General features: G+C 32.0%; 2 protein-coding genes across 6 annotated transcripts in view; both read left to right on the forward strand.

Annotated features, from left to right (window-relative positions):
• LOC120777487 (brain-specific angiogenesis inhibitor 1-associated protein 2) overlaps window positions 1-4773 on the forward strand; it is a 62785-nt gene extending 58012 nt beyond the window's left edge. For 2 of the 4 annotated variants that reach the window (XM_040108826.1, XM_040108827.1), the window contains exon 13: window positions 454-4773. In XM_040108826.1, coding sequence (XP_039964760.1) covers window positions 454-2263 — 1810 coding nt within the window. In that variant the 3' untranslated portion in view covers window positions 2264-4773. The remainder of the gene's footprint in view (window positions 1-453) is intronic. The other 2 variants (XM_040108828.1, XM_040108829.1) reach the window with 2 other exon arrangements.
• Window positions 4774-8047: 3274 nt separating this feature from the next.
• LOC120778550 (inactive ubiquitin carboxyl-terminal hydrolase MINDY-4B) lies at window positions 8048-13697 on the forward strand. Of its 2 annotated transcripts, none has more exons than XM_040110399.1 (8): window positions 8048-8362; window positions 8979-9184; window positions 9254-9425; window positions 9569-9571; window positions 9629-9699; window positions 9907-10063; window positions 12666-12737; window positions 12877-13697. In XM_040110399.1, exons 1-8 carry the CDS (start codon window positions 8306-8308, stop codon window positions 13336-13338), a joined length of 1200 nt encoding a protein of 399 aa, XP_039966333.1. In that variant the 5' UTR covers window positions 8048-8305; the 3' UTR covers window positions 13339-13697. The 2 variants fall into 2 exon arrangements, with proteins under 2 accessions (XP_039966333.1, XP_039966332.1); XM_040110398.1 differs by having other exon boundaries at window positions 8049-8362; window positions 9506-9571.
• Window positions 13698-18992: the final 5295 nt, after the last annotated feature.

The raw sequence follows: 18992 nt of genomic DNA on the forward strand, positions 1-18992 counted from the left end.
CATAATTATAGATTGTTGAGCGCTCTCTATTTATGATTAATTTAATATTTTTTATTAAATAAATTTTCGTTTTGGGGAGACAAAAAAATATTTTCTATTTTTTTTTTTATTGTTTTTATCAAAAAGACACGAATGTTTTTGTCTGTCTCCCATTTTATTTAATTACAAAATTTATATATTTTAATTTTTTTCTTTTTGTAACTCTTTTCATTTCATGTCACATTCATCAATTTTATGTTGCTAATCGAAATTTGTTGCATTACCTTGTAAAAATTGCATCATAAATACAAACGTACAATGCTAATCCCTGATCAATTGAAACCTCACCAAATTCACCAACATTTACAAAATAATGATATGCTAAAACCAAACAACATAAACATACCTCTATATGCCGAATGCACCTTTGCCTGCTCTACCGCCATATTTACTTTGAAACACCCCACACTACAGCCGTCGTGCCGATACCAATTCGCACGTCTCACGGGATGTTGCTTCGTGGACTTTGAATCGCAATTTCCGTAACAGTGTCGATAGTCAGATCGATGACAAGAGCATGCATGGGCTGAGCCGACGTAATACGAAGATGCGTTACGATCTTATTGCTAGCGATGATGAAATTCTGCAAGCCTCTAGTAGTGGCATAAAGCGTACTAAATCTTTTTGGAAATTCGGTGGACGCCACGAAGATATATTGGCTGGCATGTCGCTCTGGCAGCATCGGGATCTAGTGGCGGCACCCAACATGGAGGAACTAAGCACGGATAGTCCACAGCACAAAGAAAATGGACATGTGGAACACGAAGGTGATGCTGAAGGCGTACAAGAGCGTGAGCGCGACCGAGAACAAGAACATGGACGAGAGAATACACGCAATACAAACGATAAGAACGGCACATTAACGAAGTCGCATTCAAACAACTCAACATCATCGACGGAGAAGTACCGCAACGACAGTGTAACCAGCATGGAAGCATACGATGATGATGAGAATATATATGGCATGAGTCCAGTGGTAAAACGCGAGAATATAATTGTACAGAATCGTAACTCGATGCAATCAAATGCAACTACAATGCGTGCCGAATACACACCGAAATCGCGCATGAAAATTATGAAGACAATCGAAATCGACATCGAAAATCCAACAGAGAGCGAACGTTTGAGCACAATCAAGCGTGGACAAAAGGAATATCAGAAAGAATATCGCGAAAGCGCCGGTATGATGCCGCAAGTGAATATGAGTATGCGCGCTAATACGCATGCGCGTAATGAACATGAGAGTAAAAGTAAGGCTGGCATAAGCATGAGCGGCATGCAGTCATCGCGTAATACGTTGAGCAACAACCATAAGAAGCATCAGACGCACAACGTAGATGCGAACGCTGGCAAGCATGCAAATCTACAACAGATGAAATCGAATGGCAGCGGCAGTCAGACGCAAACGCGTGCCAAACAACAAGATTTTCCACACTCCACAGAGGATGAGGAGGGCGACAGCGATGACAATGGCACACTCAAAATGAGTGACGTTAACAACTTCTTCGACGATATCTCACATGAGAACACCACTGGCGGTATGATTATGAAAACAGTTAAGCGCAAGGATATACTTAAGCAATACTACACCAGCGAGGATGAGTCTGACGATGTTGAGATTAAATCAACAAGCTCGGATCCTTATGACTGCATTGTGATCAACGATCATTTGGTGCGTAAGGATGAGAAGCATCGTCGTCAACTGCACAACTCCTATCAAGAACACCAAATGGAATTTCAAACATTTCGCGCGACAACAACATCAGCCATGCCACAAGGTAACAACAAGAAGAATAAAATGAATGGCGTTGATCAACGTAAGGGCAATGGTGTAGCAGCGAGCGCTGGCAAGTCAAAGAAACAGCAGGAGCTGCAGGACAACGAACGTGAGCGTGAGCGGGAACGCTATAGCGTGAATAGCAGTGCCACGCTGACAAGAAACTCCAATGCGAACACGAATACGGCGCTGAACACACCGACTGCCACGATACTGCCACGCACGCGTCTCATGAAATCGAGCAATATGACAAGTATGACTTTGGAACGCGCGTCTAAAAATAAAACGCGCGAAAATGGCCATATGAGTGGTGGTGGTGTTGGGGGTGGTAGTGAAAAAGACAAAAATCATTATGGTAAAACTTATGGACCGTGGTATGATTTTTGGGATCAACAAGATCAGCACACGCTTGTGAGCCAAAAGTCAATGCATAATGGCAAAATGTGAAATCATATTTTGAAGCGTTTAAATGGAGGGTTTTTTAGCAATACCCTTATATTGGTATTGGTTTCATAAATGTATACATATATTATGTTGGTTATTAGAAATGAAGGCGTTCGAGCGGTGTAAAAACTTAATCACTTATTTTTTATTATAAAATTTAGTAGTGTTATGAACAAAAGTTTGGCAACAATGTTGCCTAAAATGTTGCTAAGCGTTTATGGTTCAACAATGTTGCACAAATTGTTGCTAAGCGTTTGTGCTTCAATTTTCGTATTTCTTTTTGTTTTATGACATATGTTGCAGCTGTATTTTCAAATATTTATTATTTTTCAGTGAAAATTTCAAATTTTTTGGTGCATAAATATGCACAATTTCAAAGCAACATTTTTGCCAGCAACATTTTACAATTCTCGATATGTGGATATTAGCAAAAAAATAGAATTCATAGCATTGCGGCGTGACATATGTCCATCTGTCTTTCCGTTTGTCTGCATAATATAGTCCTTCAGTTTCTGAGGTATCGATCTAAAGTTCTGCACACATGCTTTTTGCCCGAACGGCCGATATCGTATCACTATAACATATAGCTGCCATACAAACGAACGATCGGAATCAGGTCCTTATATGGCAAATTTTTTCATTTGACCGGGTAGCTTCTCGAAATTTGGCGCGGATTATTGTCTAAAGCGTTTGTCAGATCAAATCACTATCGCTTATAGCTGCCATATAAACTGAACGTTCAAAATTAGATGCCTGTAAGGCATCTTTTGTATTTGTGAAGCCTATTATAGTTTCGGTACAACCGGTTTTTTCTTGGTTTTTATTCCTCCTACTTCGGTAGTGTGGTTATTTCTGATTCATATGTTGCTGGCAACATTTTTTGGTACATGATGAAAATATAAGAGCAAATTATACAGTTTAGGTACCTCAGAAAGCAATTTGTATATCTATGTTTGTTTTTAAAAATTTAAATTTGTTTCTGTACCACGCACAACTTAAATACGGATACCAAACTCAACTTAAAAACATGCTCCGTTACCACGCAATATTCCGAAATATACAGCAAAAAACCAATCAAGAAAATACGAGGAAATGCCATACACAGCGTTGAGCGCCTAAAATCATGCCACATATAATTTTTTATCGTAAATGATATTACACCGCACAAAACTGTTTTTTTCATTTGTTTTTTTTATTTTCATTTTTATTTATTTATTTTTTTGTTTTACAATTAAATCTTACGTTGAATTTCATTGAAATAGTGCTGGTCTGCTACTGAATTATCGTGCTATCCATCCAACTATTCCTATACTTATGCATTTTTTTTTGTAAGCCACCAAAAAAGCAACGCAGTGTACACGCAACTCATCTTAAACGTTTTTCATAAATCTAATTATACATATACATATGTGTAACTAAAACTAAAACTAAACTTAAACTTGCTCATGTAAACAGAAAAAATATTTTCAAATCACTCTGTAAGCTAAATGTTGCTAACAAGTCAAAAAGTTGCACTTTTTTTGTAAAAAAAAATTATTAAATTCTGCATTAACATTTCAACTTCAATATTTAGTTTCATTTTCATAATTTTTCGTTGCATTCCTGCATCAGTACTTGCCATCGCTCGCAAATACAACTAAATTCATTTAACTAATGTGCGCTTATTTCACAAAAAATTGGTTAAACATTTAGCTGCAACATAAACTAAACCCTTTTTGAATTCTTTATATTTCCTTTTTCTATGTGTATTTCTAGAAAGGGTGGTGCCTACCGCAACATTTACATAGACTTCTAGACCAAGTAATACATAAATGTTAACACACACACACACACACCTCTATCAAAAAATGAACTCAAACTTACAATAAACTTTCAACACAACACACTAAAACAACAAGTAAAAATAAATAATCTGGCAGCACTGTGTTCGAATGCCTAAAAACACAGACAAATACACGTTTTTATAGGAAAACTAAACGACAACAACAACACCATGAGAATTTGTTTGTAACCTTGTAATCCGATATATGTATGTATGCATTCTAAGTATAATTAAATAGTTTGTAAATGTGTATAGAACAGTCTGTCTATCAACGCTATTTGTAAACCTGTTTTCGCGTATTAGAAAACAGCGCTAAAACTACAAAAACATAACTGTATGTAAAATTATATTGCATTATGTACATATATAAAAATAGAAAGAGAAAATATCTTGGTCTGCTCTCACTTTATATTTTTAAAGAAAATTTCATTTTGTCATTGCAAATTGAAATGACGACATGCTTTCTTTATTTGTTTTATTTTCAAACTCCGCCACTTTTCATAACATGTACTGTTATGTTATGTATAGTGCATGCCAATTTGCCACAGTCAAACTGCGTCACACCAAAACTAACGATCGTTCGGCTCCGATGATTTATCGGAGCATAAATAAATAAATAATAAATAACCTTAATTTAATTGAGTTAGTAGTTTAAGAATACTTTATAAATATAATTATGCATAAAATTTAAATAAACAAATAAAAAAATATATAATAATAAATATATAGAAGTATATATATTTACTTGGTATAATTTTAATTATTATACGTTTTATGCAGATGCATGTGTTCTACAAGTTGATATATATATTACAATAATATTTTTTTTATTTTATTTCAAGTTTTATTTATTTTTATTTTATTTTTTTATTTATTTTTATATTTTTTTTATATGTAAGTATATATAATTATTTGCTTCAAAATATTTGTTACCGTGTATACTTGTATGTAATCGTTTATTATGAATAAAATATGATTTTTTAAATAAAAATAAAACACGCTTGTAATTCAGTTTCTAACGCGTAGTAAGCATTTTTTATATTATGCGCGAAAATAGTGTGCGTCATGGCGTGTGAGTAATAAAATTTGTTTCCGGAAATTTTCGTAATGTGTTGCCTATCAAATTTAGTGCTGTTTTTGTTCCCCGCACAGAGTTTTTTAAGCTCACCAGAAATTTGTAACACCGAGAAGAAATCGTCTTAGACCCTATAGAAAATATATATAAATGATCAGCATGACAAGCTGAGTCGATTTAGCTATGTGCGGGGCTGTCTGTTTGTATATATGTACGTGAATTAGTTTTTCAGTTTTCGAGATATTGAACTGAAAATTTGCAAACATAGTTTTCCTACCAAAAAGTTGTTCATTTGTTGGAACTGCACATATCGGGCTACTATAGCATATAGTTGTCATACAAACTGAACGATCGGAATTAAAGTCGTGTATGAAAAACTTTTTTATTTGCCGAGATAACTTCACGAAATTTAGCATAAATAATTATGTGTAACAACGGTATAAACTGCGAAGAAATTGTTCATATCGTATTAATATAGCATATAGCTTTCATACAAGCTGAGCGATCAAACTTAATTTGTTGAATGGAAAACTTTTTTTATTTGCTTAGATATCGGCACAAAATTTAGCTTGGATTATTATCTAAGGCAAAGGTACAATCTGTTAAGAAATTATGCAGATCGGTTCACTATAGCCTATATTTGCCATACAAACTGAGCGTTCAAAATGGTGTTACCGAAGTTAACTTTTTTTTGTTGGATAAAAAATTAATTTAAGAAATGACAATTACTATTTCACAAAGTGATTTTCTGTGCAATGTATACATATGTACATACCGGTTTCAAAGTTTTTGTTTTGCTGATAGCTAAGACTGTTAATTCTCATTTAACTAGTCTATGATTGGTATCTTCTGTTATTTCTTTTCAACTAATGCGCCTAAGTGTAGGCAATGAAAATTAAAATTACAACTTTTTATGCGTCTTCAATGTCATTCCATTAGAACAAGACTAAATATGCTAATATATGTGAATTCAATTTAAATTTTTCGTAAAACACATGCATGCAGCAATATTTTTGGATCTTAATAGCATCGTTAAAATTGTTTTGCACAATGACATATGATGGCACTTGCATGTGTGCGAACTCACCCAAGGCCATTTTAAAAATAATCATTCAACCCGAAATTTATTTAAAGCCTTTCCTTTGTAGTTATAAAAGCAATTGGAAAAACCGTTTACTTTCCAGAAATAGTACCAAAAGGTAGCCAATTTGTTACAAAATGCAATCAAATTCGGTAAAAAATACTTATAGTATTCATTCCTACTATGGCTTAATATTTTTTATACCCTGAACAGTGTAGATTAAGTTTGTCACGATTTTTGTAATACCCAAAAATAACACTCACAGACCTTATAACTGATCGGCATTACGAGCTGAGTCGATATATCAATGTCCATCTGACCGTCCATTTGTCTATTTACACGAACTAGTCCTAGTATTATGGAAACATATAGATTTACTTTTTTTAAACAGCCATACAATAATCGAAGTTTTACAATATCGGCAAGAACCTTCAGAAACAGATTAGGTAAAATATAGCCATACCAATTGGATTTGTATATACACACTCTCTAATAGGTGCAGGTAAATTATGAATATGAAATTAATTCATGTACGAAAATATAGATTTATGGTATAAATAACACAAAAATCCCACACATATAATTCATTGCAGTATATTGCAGCTATTGATTGATGATATCTCCGCCTCATATGATTTACTAGCAATACGCGAAAATTTATGGAGCTTGTACAAAAAATATGTGAAAAAGAAACTGCAATACGTATTTATAAATATGTACGAGTACTTCTGTGAAATGAAAGCTCACGTGCGAAACTCCCACAGAGCAAATAATACAAATGAAATATACATATATAAAAACGCTGATTGGCTGAACTTGAAGTTCAATCAGCTGCGACACCCACAGCTAATACCCACAAGTACGAGTATGTATATGTATGCACACACACATTGCGAACGCAAAAAAAGCAGCAATTTAAATAGAATTTAGTAGCTAAGTGCAAGCAAGGTAATCATATGGTGTTAAGTACATTTAAATTTGACCTAAATACACACGAACTTGCAGGCTGACATGCAACCTTTGCCTGTTAGCATTTGCACACAAACATGTGTATAACAGTAACGACGTGAGCGCTGCTATTGAATACTAATGCATAAGTACTTATTCACGCTGCGAGCAGTTACATACTTCGTGTGTGCATGTGTGTGTGTGTACAAAAATTGTTAGCTGGCGGAGGTTCTAAATGGAAATCCTGCTGTCAACTGCATTTCCTGCAAAACGGCGGCCTGCCACCATTTCACTTTAACTTCGAGCTTAGTTGTGCTACACTAAACGTGCAGCAACGTGTCATCATGCACTTACACACACACACAGCTGCATTACTTTTTTCGAGGATAAGTGTGAAGTGAATTTCAATTTCACTTAAATTTTGAATGACTGGCAGGCAGCCGCCATGCGGTACGGCAATACTCCTTTTTTTTTTTGGCAGCGAGAGTGAATGAGAGAAGCGTTTTCACTTTTTGAAGTGTGCAAAAAGTCGTGCAACTATTATGTCGTATGAGATTTAACGCCCACTTATATATTTTTGTAGTTTACACAGTGCAAAAATCATGCTTAGTAGGTGTTGAATAAGCAATTGCATGTGGCAATCAAACATACATACATTTAAGGCCATTTGCGCTTTGATGGCTGAGGCCTAGAACAGTATTTAGTAATGTTTGTTTGAAGTGTGCATATATGTGTATGTTTATGGAAGTGTGCGCTCATGACATTTGAAATTAAAATTTATTGAAAAGTGTGCGTGAATATAATGCCGAAAGGATATTTTTACTGTAAGCCATTTGAAGCGTACGAAATTGCTGAATATTTAAAATCACTGCGCTTTGAACAGCGGAACGGTTTAAACGTTTATTTCGGGCGAACAAAAATATTTACCAAATTGAGAAAATAAAAAGATATTGAGTAGCGTTTATGTAATGTTAAAAAATTATTACAAAACAAAGAGAAACATAAAATTTGTTTTCACAAAAATAGTATTATTACAAAAAATTTGTGAAATCATAGTTTCAGTTATCACAAACCATATTTATAATTTACTTATAAGAGTCTTACATAATATTATACAAAATGAGCTCACGTTTTATAGCCGAGGGTGGCACGCCAATCACACCGGAACTGGCAACGGTAAATTATTATTGATTAATTAATGCAACCAATTGCTTTAAAATTCATTTTTTAATATTTTAAAATTTATTTATAATATGTCCCTAACAATTTTATAAAATAAAAATTAATAAATTTTTTTAATTAATATAATCCCAATATTTTAAAACATATTCTTAATATATTTACTACATTTTAAAAAATAATTAAAAACTCAAATATTATATTTATAATTTAATTATTATTTTTAATTAATGTAGTTAATTTTTAAAATTATTTCCTGCATATTTAAAAAAATATATATATCATATTTCTTGCAATTAAGTAAAATATTTGAAAGGTCAAAAGTTTTATTAGTGTTTTCTAAATTAATTTAATTATTTTTATTTAATGTAATTATTTTTTTTAATATTTTAAAATATATTTATAACATATGTCGAAAAATTTCATAAAATAATTGAAAACTCAAAAATTATTATTTTTAAATTAAATTAATAATATTATTTTTTAATTATTGAATTTGATTTTTGTAATTAATTTAATTTCTTTAATTAATTTCCCAATTTTTAAAGCATGCCTTTAATTTTATGTATTTCTCAACGCCTATCTAATCAAACATTTTACACCAATACTTAAGGATCTACGTCAATTAGTCTTCGGCACTTCATCTATTCCCATGAGGGCTGAATGGACACAAACCCCTTTCACTTTCGGTGCGCCTAAAGAAGAGCTCTCTTATGGCCTACGCTCACCACGTAATGCTACACGTGGACTACTTTCTGTAGTGCAGGGTTTTATTTTGAAGTACTTGCTCTTCGGGCGACGTGGACGCAACAATCAGGAGTATACAAACTACATATATACATTTATTTCATTATTATTAGTTTAAAATATTATAAAACGTGTCTACAGCCCTTTAATATGCACCCAAGAGACGCAGACAAATGCGCTGATAAATGCGTTGGTCGAAATTCTGCGCATCATATCAGATAAGGGTAAGGTAACAATGGTGCTGCCATCGCCGGATGAGGAGGTTTTCGTAGAGCATAGTGTGACTTTCTTTCATGATTCGATCACCGAGAAGGTGAGTAGGGAAATTAATGCAAGTAGTGTTCATTTTAATAAAATTTCAAGATATATGCATATAAAATAAATATTTTTAAGTTATATACTTTCACATTGTCACCCCATGATGAACTTGAGTACTTTATAAAACGTCATTTGAAGCTGGTAACATACGAATTATTATATTTTGTGGGGAAAATAAATTAAATTTTTTCATATTAGTTCACTGAAGAGGACTCACCTGGCACATTACTGTTTCTGTATAGCGCCGTTTTGACACGCTCGATGACGAAGTAAGTAAACTTTAAATTTTTAGCGAAAATCACCATTTTTTGCTATAAAATTTCAAGAAAAAATCACCTGAAATTGATACATATATGAACATTAATTTAATCAAACATCAATATTGTGCATTTTTACTTAGTAGCAAATTCAAGTCGTCTTAATTTATTTATAAAAATATTTACTCAATATTTTATATTTTTTATATTTCACTTTAGAATTCGCAACGATCTCGACTCAAACAGTAAGGCAGTGCCACTGACAATGACGAACAATGAAGAAGGCTCCTTGATGATAGTGACTCTACTTTTGACTGGTCGCGCTACACCTTATTTGCACAATGGTGTTGTAAATGTTGGCGATGAAAACACTTATGTGAGTATATTTGAAAAACATACAATACATTTTGTGAAAAAACTTTTTTTTTACTGTGGAGAAAATTGCTAACAAGACTATGAGTCTTGCAATTTAATTTTTTAATTGAGTTAAAAAATTCATAAGAATGAATGAAGACGGAAATTATAAGAAGCATTTAAAGATATCACAGTTACAAATTACTGCGCCATCTGTAGGCAGCTAGAAGGATCTTGATTAATACAGTGGCAACTAAAACCTTCAAATTTTATAGATGCTTTGGAAAGCTTATATATGCACACATACATACATATGTATGTATGTACATACATATGTGTATTGTATTCCAGATAGAAAAGAAGCTTTAATTTAAAATAAATGTGCAACATTATAGTTCGATCAAAAGGTATATTTTTTTGTAAATATACAATAAAATAATTTTTTTAATATTTCATTATATAATAATAATATTATATGTATATATTTATAACACTTACCGCACTTTATTTTACTGTGTTTCGCCAATTCTGCAATAAATTAATACACTGCCCTACTCTAAACTCTTCTTCCTACTTCTGACACTTTATTAACGTTAACATAACATTTTATGCACAACCGCTGGCAGAGCTCTGCTTGCGCCGACGCTCAGCGCTCAGCTTTTGCACTCACTATTTTTCAATTTCACTTTTACTACACGAATAACAACGCCCGATTACCTTTTTTACGTTAAAACGATTAAATTGACACACTTCACCCTACTTCTACTAAGAACTTCTAAATTGCAGCTTTAATCCCTAAACTTTATTCACTTTTTACGAGAGCTGCTGCATACGACACTTACGCGAATGTGCTATAAGGAAACGTATGCTCGAAATGGCGGCGGAAATTAAGAACGACCAATGATATTATAGCTTCTAAATTGAAGTGACTTCTGTAGACTCTGACGGAGATCGCCTGCAACTACAGGGCTTACAAATATATTTGAACTACAGGAATATCCTGATCATGAATGTGAGCAACAGATGGCGCACTTGTTACTGTTTGAGGGTTAAGTAGAATTTTCATTTCTAACGAAAATTTTTGTATACTATGACATCATTCATCGTTTTCATTTTTATCAGTGAAATATTATCCAACTTTAAATGTTTTAGCTCTAACTAAACAAATACTATAATATCTGTTCACTATATAATTTTAAAAGGTAATATGTGCGCCATCTGTTGGTCACATTCATGATCATGATATGCCTGTAGTTCAAAAATATTTGGTAACCCTGTAGTTGCAGTCGATCTCCTACAGAGTCTACGGATGCCATTTCAATTTAGAAGCGTGAATATCATTGGTCGTTCTTAATTTCCGCCGCCATTTCGAACCAACATTTCCTTATATCGCGTTCGCGTAAGTGGCGTATGCAGCTGTTCCGTGAAAAGTGAAATTAATTTAGGAATTAAAGCTGCAATTAAGAAGATTTTAGTAGAATTAGGTTGAAGTGCGTCAATTTAATAGTTTTAAAGTAAAAAAGGTGATCGGGCGTTGTTATTTGTGTAGTAAAAGTGAGATTGAAAAATAGTGAGTGCAAAAGCGCTGAGCGTCGGCGCAGGCAGAGCTCTGCCAATGGTTGTGCATAAAATGTTATGTTAATGTAAATAAAGTGTTAGAAGTAAGGAACAGAGTTTAAGGTAGGGAAGTGTATCAATTTATTGCAGAAAATGGGAAACAAAATAGAATAAAGTGTGGTAAGTGTTAATAAAATATTAAAATAATTATGATATACATAAGTATGTATACTGTATGAATGTCTATATATTTACTCAGCTATGCATATATGTACATAAGAATTTGCGCGTGAAAAAGTTTGTTAGTTATGCAGCCACATTATTTCTGTTGCTCTCTATTCTACATCAAATTCTACAACTTGTTTTAAAATATAGTTACTGCTCATACTCGGTGTGTACATTTGTGCATGTACATATATAAATATAAACATATGTACATACATATGTATATACACAATTAACAAAAAAGTTAAGTGGCCACTGTATCGCTGTGGGATCCTACTAGCTGCCAATAGATGTCGCTGGTATTTTAAAGAGCGAATATCATCAGTTGCCTCCTCCTATATCCGCCGCCATTGTTTATAGCTCCTTTTAGATAAGCGTTCGGGTAGATGGAATTTGCTTTAGCAGAGCATGCAGCATATTCTCTCAGAATGGTAACTAAGAGCTGCGCAGTCACATTATTGCTGTTCATTAACATTTTTGTTAGACTATTGTGCTTAGCAGCATCCATTAACATTTCGGGCAAGGAGACCACTAGCTTACAGGACAAAACAGTGGTGACCATCATATTTGGGAAGCAAAAAATAGAAATTAATAATAAATAAAAATTAAAATAAAAAAAAAGTAATAAAGAAGGTGAAAAATATATATTATATATAAAACAAATAAGGAAGGGCTAAGTATTTTTGCTTGTTATAATTATTTTCCACAAAACCATACCAATCTAAATGACTATCATACAAAAATAAACATCTCCTCGAAAGTTAAACCGATTTTGTCATTTATGCGGATAATTGTACGACCCTTCTTACTAAGTAATCTATGTTAATTATTCTATATTATAGGCCATTCCGCAGTATGGTATACTAAGCCGCTGCACTATCGGACTTTTGCTTTGGGATAATGATAGTACGCAAGTAAGGTCTTAAGCTCTTCGTATAGTTATTCTTGCTAAAAATAATATGTTTTAAATAAATTTTTATGTATCTGCACAAAAAAAATATGTTTGTAAATATAACATTGCACTTTAAATGTACGCTATATATTTTTCAATAGCCTTCCGTGGTTACTTCACGCCAACCCGGTTCACGGCTCAAAACACCCAACTTTCCAATTTGGATTACCAGCTGCTGCGGCCACTATGGCGTGGCGTTCAATCGAAATCCGGAACTTTTGCGAAATTATCACGCCGAGTCGCGGTTCGATTTGAATTATTACAGTTGCTCTGGCCACAATGTTTTCATGACTATCGACAATCGTGTGTATAACGAACAGGCGACTGGCATGTTGGAACGCCAGGCAACTACCGAGACAATGTCAGCGGGCGGTGGACGCAGAGATGATGAGAGCGGTGGTGGTGGTGGTGGTGGCGTTGACAATGCAGACCTGCTGGTACGCGAGGAATTGACAATGAACACACCGTTGCAACGTTTAATACACACCAAGTGGGAGGAGGCGCACATACGCTTCAATGTGCAACCATCCATGCTCAGTTATCTATTTTGCACAACACCATAAAGTGGGTGTGGTGCACTGCATATGCCCAAGCAAAAGCTACAGTTCGCGCGTTGCCAGTGAGGTGGAGAAATGTAACAGTTATGGTTTGTCGATTTCATAAATCGTTTGGAATGCAGTGAAGTGCGTGTAACTGCAGCTGTGCCTTTCAATGCGTTATTTATTTCGTTATTATTATTTTTTTTTTTTTTGCAAGCCGCAAAATGCATTTACGCAAGGCAAAATCAACAAATAGGTAAAACATCCTTCTGCTATTGATGGCTTTCAAATAGTCGAGTAAAATATATTTCTATGGAAAAATGTGCGCTTGACGCTTTGCTTGTACTATAAATAAATAAAAATTTGTCGCTGACTAGCTTAAAGTCTGAATTTTTACTGTTGAGTGAAATATTTCATGTGACTGGTACTTAAGGGCATACAAATGTAAATGACCGAGTGAAAGTTGGGTAATATTTAAAAATGAACTTCAACATTTTAACACCATATGAGAGGCATAAAGGAACCGTATTGGTCAAAGTCTCGCTTGTATTTACAATATGTTTAAGATCGAGTATAGATCTGATTAATTGCTATAAAGGACCATTAGTTTGCAAGGTCTACGCTTGAATAACTAATAGCCGACAAAGTTAGAGCTCTCTCCGATTTTGTATTAGCCAGTCAGTTGCGAATTAGACACAGAATAAAGTAACTTCTTCGCTTTCGCAGTACTTTCAAACCTCAGGCACTTATTTAATCGGTCTTTAGTGTCACAGCCCAAAAAAGGTGCATTTTGGCATTGAGACACGACACTAAGTGAGCCTCATATTTAACTAGTTTGAAATTAAATACTAAATTATATATTATATGTATTATCATTCGTTTTATTCAAAATTTTCGGTTGTCATATCTTTCTTCTCACATCTGTATTTTATATTGTAAGTGGTATATATATTTACAAAAACTTTTTAATTTCATATATTTTTTTAATATTTTCACAATATTTTTAATTTTTTGCATTTTTTATATTAATGCTGTATCGGTATTTCGGGCTTGGCTCTCAGTACCAGAGTTTTATATGTATATATAATGCTATAATACTTACTGATGTATATTTAACTGAGTTTATACAACAAATTTTCGAAAGTCTAGCTAAATGTGTACTCGGTTTGTATTTATGTATATATACATATTTATATACCATATAGTCATATCGTTTTAAATGTAAGTCATTTTGTATGTGTTTTGGTATTAGAAATTTGAAATATCTACTAATAAATACTTAGAAAATGTTGAAGGTCATTTTAAGAGCTCGTAGAGTTATATAATTTGTAGTTCTATTTTATATTCGTATTTCCGTTTTAGTAAAAGCGTTTCATAGTAGTATTGAAGAGGCTAGGAAAAAAATTAAAATGCAAATTTTTATTTTGCAATTAAAAATAATATTTTAGTTACGAACATTTTGCCTGACACAATTTTTAATTTATTAATTTACATTTTATTAGTTGGTTGAAGCAAAATTTCAGCTGCTTGCTAAAGTTTTAGTAACAAAATTACTTTTATACAATTTTACAAAAAAGAAATTTTAGCAGGTTTATAAATTTTAAGTTTTAAATAAACGATTTTTGTGTAAAAAATTTCAAAGTTTTTGAAAATTAAAATGTTTTCAAACTTTTTCGAATTTTCTTAAAAGTATTTGGCTATAATAAGCGCTGTATATTCTCTTTATAATTTAAAATTTTTTAGCTTTTATAACGTTAAGTATAAATTACAGTATTTATCTTAGTAATATGCTAAATAATTTTAAATTCAACTTGAAATTTTTGGAAATTCGTCTTGTAACTATACTGCTATATACTGCTTTGTATATGTTTATATTTAGTTTTTATTATAGTGTTGAAACACCATTTGTAGATCGACTTTTATAACTATATTATGATTGTTTTTGTAATTACCTCGTACTGTATGATTTATAAGCTTTATTTTCTGGTGAATTCAAAAATCGGTTTTAGCTACAAAAACTGTAAAAATTGGCGCAAAGCTAAATCGCTACCTTATTTTATATTATATTTATTTGAAATAAGAAATTTTGTATGCTCACTAATATTACTAAGTATTAGTAAAGTTGTGCAGTTGTTGAGTTGAAAAATATTGCTTTTATCTGAAAAGTATGCAAATAGTGCGCTAATTGAATTCCTATTTGTCGAAAAATGCTTTAATTGCATGGAAACTTTAATTTACATTATTTAATAGTTCTTGATGCAGTCTAATCCGCTTATGAAATTTCGCTCTATACTCATTTTGAAAGTATAGAATAGTTATAGGCTAACCAGCTTTGAAATGCAGCGGCACTTTTTCAATCACTCAATCGCATGCCACTTAAAACAACATATGTATAGACTGCTTTTAGGCGCATCGACTTGACTTTGTGGTTTCGTAGGAAATATCAAATAAAATCTTAGTATAGATTTGGGTATATATTTGCTATTATTTGTATGTCTTTGCTTTTGAATTTATTTTAAAAATAGTTAACATATGTAGAGTCTGCTTTTGGGCGCATCGATCTAATTTTGTGGTGTAGTACTAGGAAGTGTCAAATCATAAAAATGTAGCATACCTTTAGGTATTTTAGTGTACATGTTTTGAAAGTATTAAACATATAGACTGCTTTTAGGCGAGTCACCTTAACTTTGTGTTTTAGAACTAGGAAATGTCAAATGAAATCATGAAAATTTACCACACTTCTTGGTAGTTTGCTTTTATAATTCTTTGCTTTAGGTATTTTACTGTACATGTTTCGAAAGTATTAAACATATAGACTGCTTTTAGGCGAATCACCTTAACTTTGTGTTTTAGAACTAGGAAATGTCAAATGAAATCATGAAAATTTACCAAACTTCTGGTAGTTTGCTTTTATAATTCTTTGCTTGCAAATTTATTCTGAAAATAGTTAATATATAGTCTGCTCTTAGGCGCTTCATTTTAACTTTGAGATTAAGTACTGGAAATGACCAATCATGTCATGAACATATAGCAACCTTTTAGGTATTTTCATGGGTATTTAACTATTGTGAAATGCTTTTGAAGATGTAAACATATTATGGACTTTTAGGCGCCTTAACTCTACTTTGTGCTTTAACACGAGGAAATGAAAATATCGCATACTTTTATTTTTTTTTAATATTTCTTTGCTTCTGAATACCTAGTAAAACATAATTAATCTTTAGTGGTAAGTGGCTTGGGGGCGAGTATGGTGTTTTTTTTACCAACCGTATATAGGAGAGTCCATTCTGTGTCATTTTATGAGTTACAAAAAAATATGCATTGATTCGTTTCATTGTTTTCGAATAGTAAATACATTACATCGCCTGATAGACATATAGTATATAGTCATTTAATGTTTTATAAAAAAGTATACTTTCCTATATCATCTATGAAAGTTGCTTAGGCTCCATACATTTAATACATTTTTTCACAAATCTAGCTATTTAATGTATGTGTGTGCATTCATTTTATTTAAAAGCACACATCCACTTGCTTAGCAGGCTTATGACCTTTAATCGTTTGTAGTTTTCAAATTAATTTTCTATATTCATAATAATGTGTGACGCATTATTATAAATTATATTTTCTTTTTATTTTTTAGTCTGATTTTATTAATACTTTACTTTTACTTTTTTGCGCTGATACTGGACAATTGCAGTTAACTATGTAAACTTCTATTTTTAATAAAACTTTTTGTTTTGGAATTTATGTGGACGTTTTTTTCTATTATATATCGCTGACCTTTTCTCTTATTTTCTCTTGTAATCAAAAAATTACATTCAATTTTGTAATTAATACATACATATGTGATGCGATTTGAATCCGCCTACTTGCAACATAAAATTCGAATGGACTAATATATTAGTATGGGTAACCATTAAGATATTGAGCACATTTTAGTAACCGATAAGATGATTGTATTCGTCTCTTAAATTGAAGAAACTGAGCTGAGCTTGAAAATATATATATGTATATAGAAGGCAAACCATAGAGCGTTTTCATTTCTGCAAGAAAATACTGCCTCATCATATGCCAACATTACATAAATCCTCCTTTTTTACATTACAAAAACGCTAAAAGATGCCAGCCAACTTGTTTGGAATAACCATTATTCAGCTTAACTAAATTTAATGATTTATTATATTTAGTAAATAGATTTGATAAAAAAAACTACTAAAAACAAAAATGAACAGCGCCTGGGCAACTCTCACTCTTGAGTTGTAAGGTCTTGCAAATCTTTTTTCTGGTTAGAAGGCAACATTCTGCGAAAAGTACAGGAAATTTTGACAGCTAGAGCTTACGGCAGAATAAATGCATAAATTTCCATTAAACATTTATTTTTTTAATTTTGAGTGTATGGTTTATGTTTTAATAGTATTTTTTGTGATATTAGCAACTTATTTTTTATTGAACTAAAATTCAATTTTTCTTATGAAATTTAATCTTTTTTCAAATTTTAAGAAAAATGCTTTGAGACGACTGCTGAGCTAAGAGATCTGTAGGGTATTTGATGTGCTCTGATTACGAATTTGCGCTCAAAAATACTCCAACACATATTCTAGGAAATATTATTACTATTTTAACAGTGCACCAATAATGACGAGACGTCTATCGAGAAGCGAAGGCAATAAAAGAAAAATTGCTGGAAGGATTATTCAAATTATTTCAATTGTTTATCCACATACTCGTAAAAGGTTTCGATTTGTGTATGAATTGAAAAATAATATAAATATTAAGCAAGCAAATAGTGTTGTAACTAATATATATGTACATTAGAGTGATTCAAAAAAAAAATTTTTTTTCATTTGGTACTCGGAAAAATAGGTTCCTAGACACCTCTAAGAAAGCCTCTCCAAAAATCTATTCATAATAATTTTTTTTTATTGAGTTATAAAATTCATAAGAAATAAAAAATTTTACCAAATATAATCAAACTTTAACTGTTAATATCTTTTAAACGTTTGGGTTTACGAAAAAATCTTATTGGACCTTTTTTTTTGAGCATTCAATTTCCTACAAAATCTTAGGAACAAGATATTTTTTCAAGTAATTGGAAGCGAGATATAAATTTTTCTATCTAATAATAAGAAAAAATAGAAAACTGTATGTAGGAGGACCTTCCCGTTACAATTAAAAACTCATATTTGGAGAGGCTTTCTTAGAGGTGTTTAGGAACCTATTTTTCCGAGTACCAAACGAAAAAAAAAAATTTTTTTTTTAATCACTCTAATATACATATATCTATTTTTTTAATTTTATTAATTGGTGCTGGTTGACCCCTATATACACCCTTTGAATATAATCAAACTGACAATTTTGAATAAAGTATCTTACGTGTTAGGAAATTTTTACATCTTTTTTGGTTTTAACAACCCAAAATTAACTAGAAGCAGCCTCTAACATCACAGACGCAAAATTACTGCAAACTTGTGTAAATTTTGAGAGTGAGAAATCCGAAGCCAATTTTCAAAACGCTAAATGATTGTAATCTAGTGTAATGAATTAATTTTGAATCACAAATTTGTATACGAAGGATTTATGTTTCAATAAATTTGTTTTTTTGTGTTAGCAGTAATTTATTTGGTATTATTGAACGAAAATTTATTTTCTCTTGTGAAAATTAGTCTCTCTTGACT

This window comes from Bactrocera tryoni, chromosome 5 (genome assembly GCF_016617805.1).
Source record: "Bactrocera tryoni isolate S06 chromosome 5, CSIRO_BtryS06_freeze2, whole genome shotgun sequence".
NCBI classification, from domain to species: domain Eukaryota; kingdom Metazoa; phylum Arthropoda; class Insecta; order Diptera; family Tephritidae; genus Bactrocera; species Bactrocera tryoni.

Bases quoted from the DNA above. Each gene is read 5' to 3' on its own strand.
- LOC120778550 (XM_040110398.1), top strand. From the start codon at position 8,306: ATGAGCTCACGTTTTATAGCCGAGGGTGGCACGCCAATCACACCGGAA. The intron at 8,363-8,978 runs GTAAATTATTAT...CCAATACTTAAG, and splicing joins TCACACCGGAACTGGCAACG to GATCTACGTCAATTAGTCTT. The intron at 10,064-12,665 runs GTGAGTATATTT...TCTATATTATAG, and splicing joins TTGGCGATGAAAACACTTAT to GCCATTCCGCAGTATGGTAT.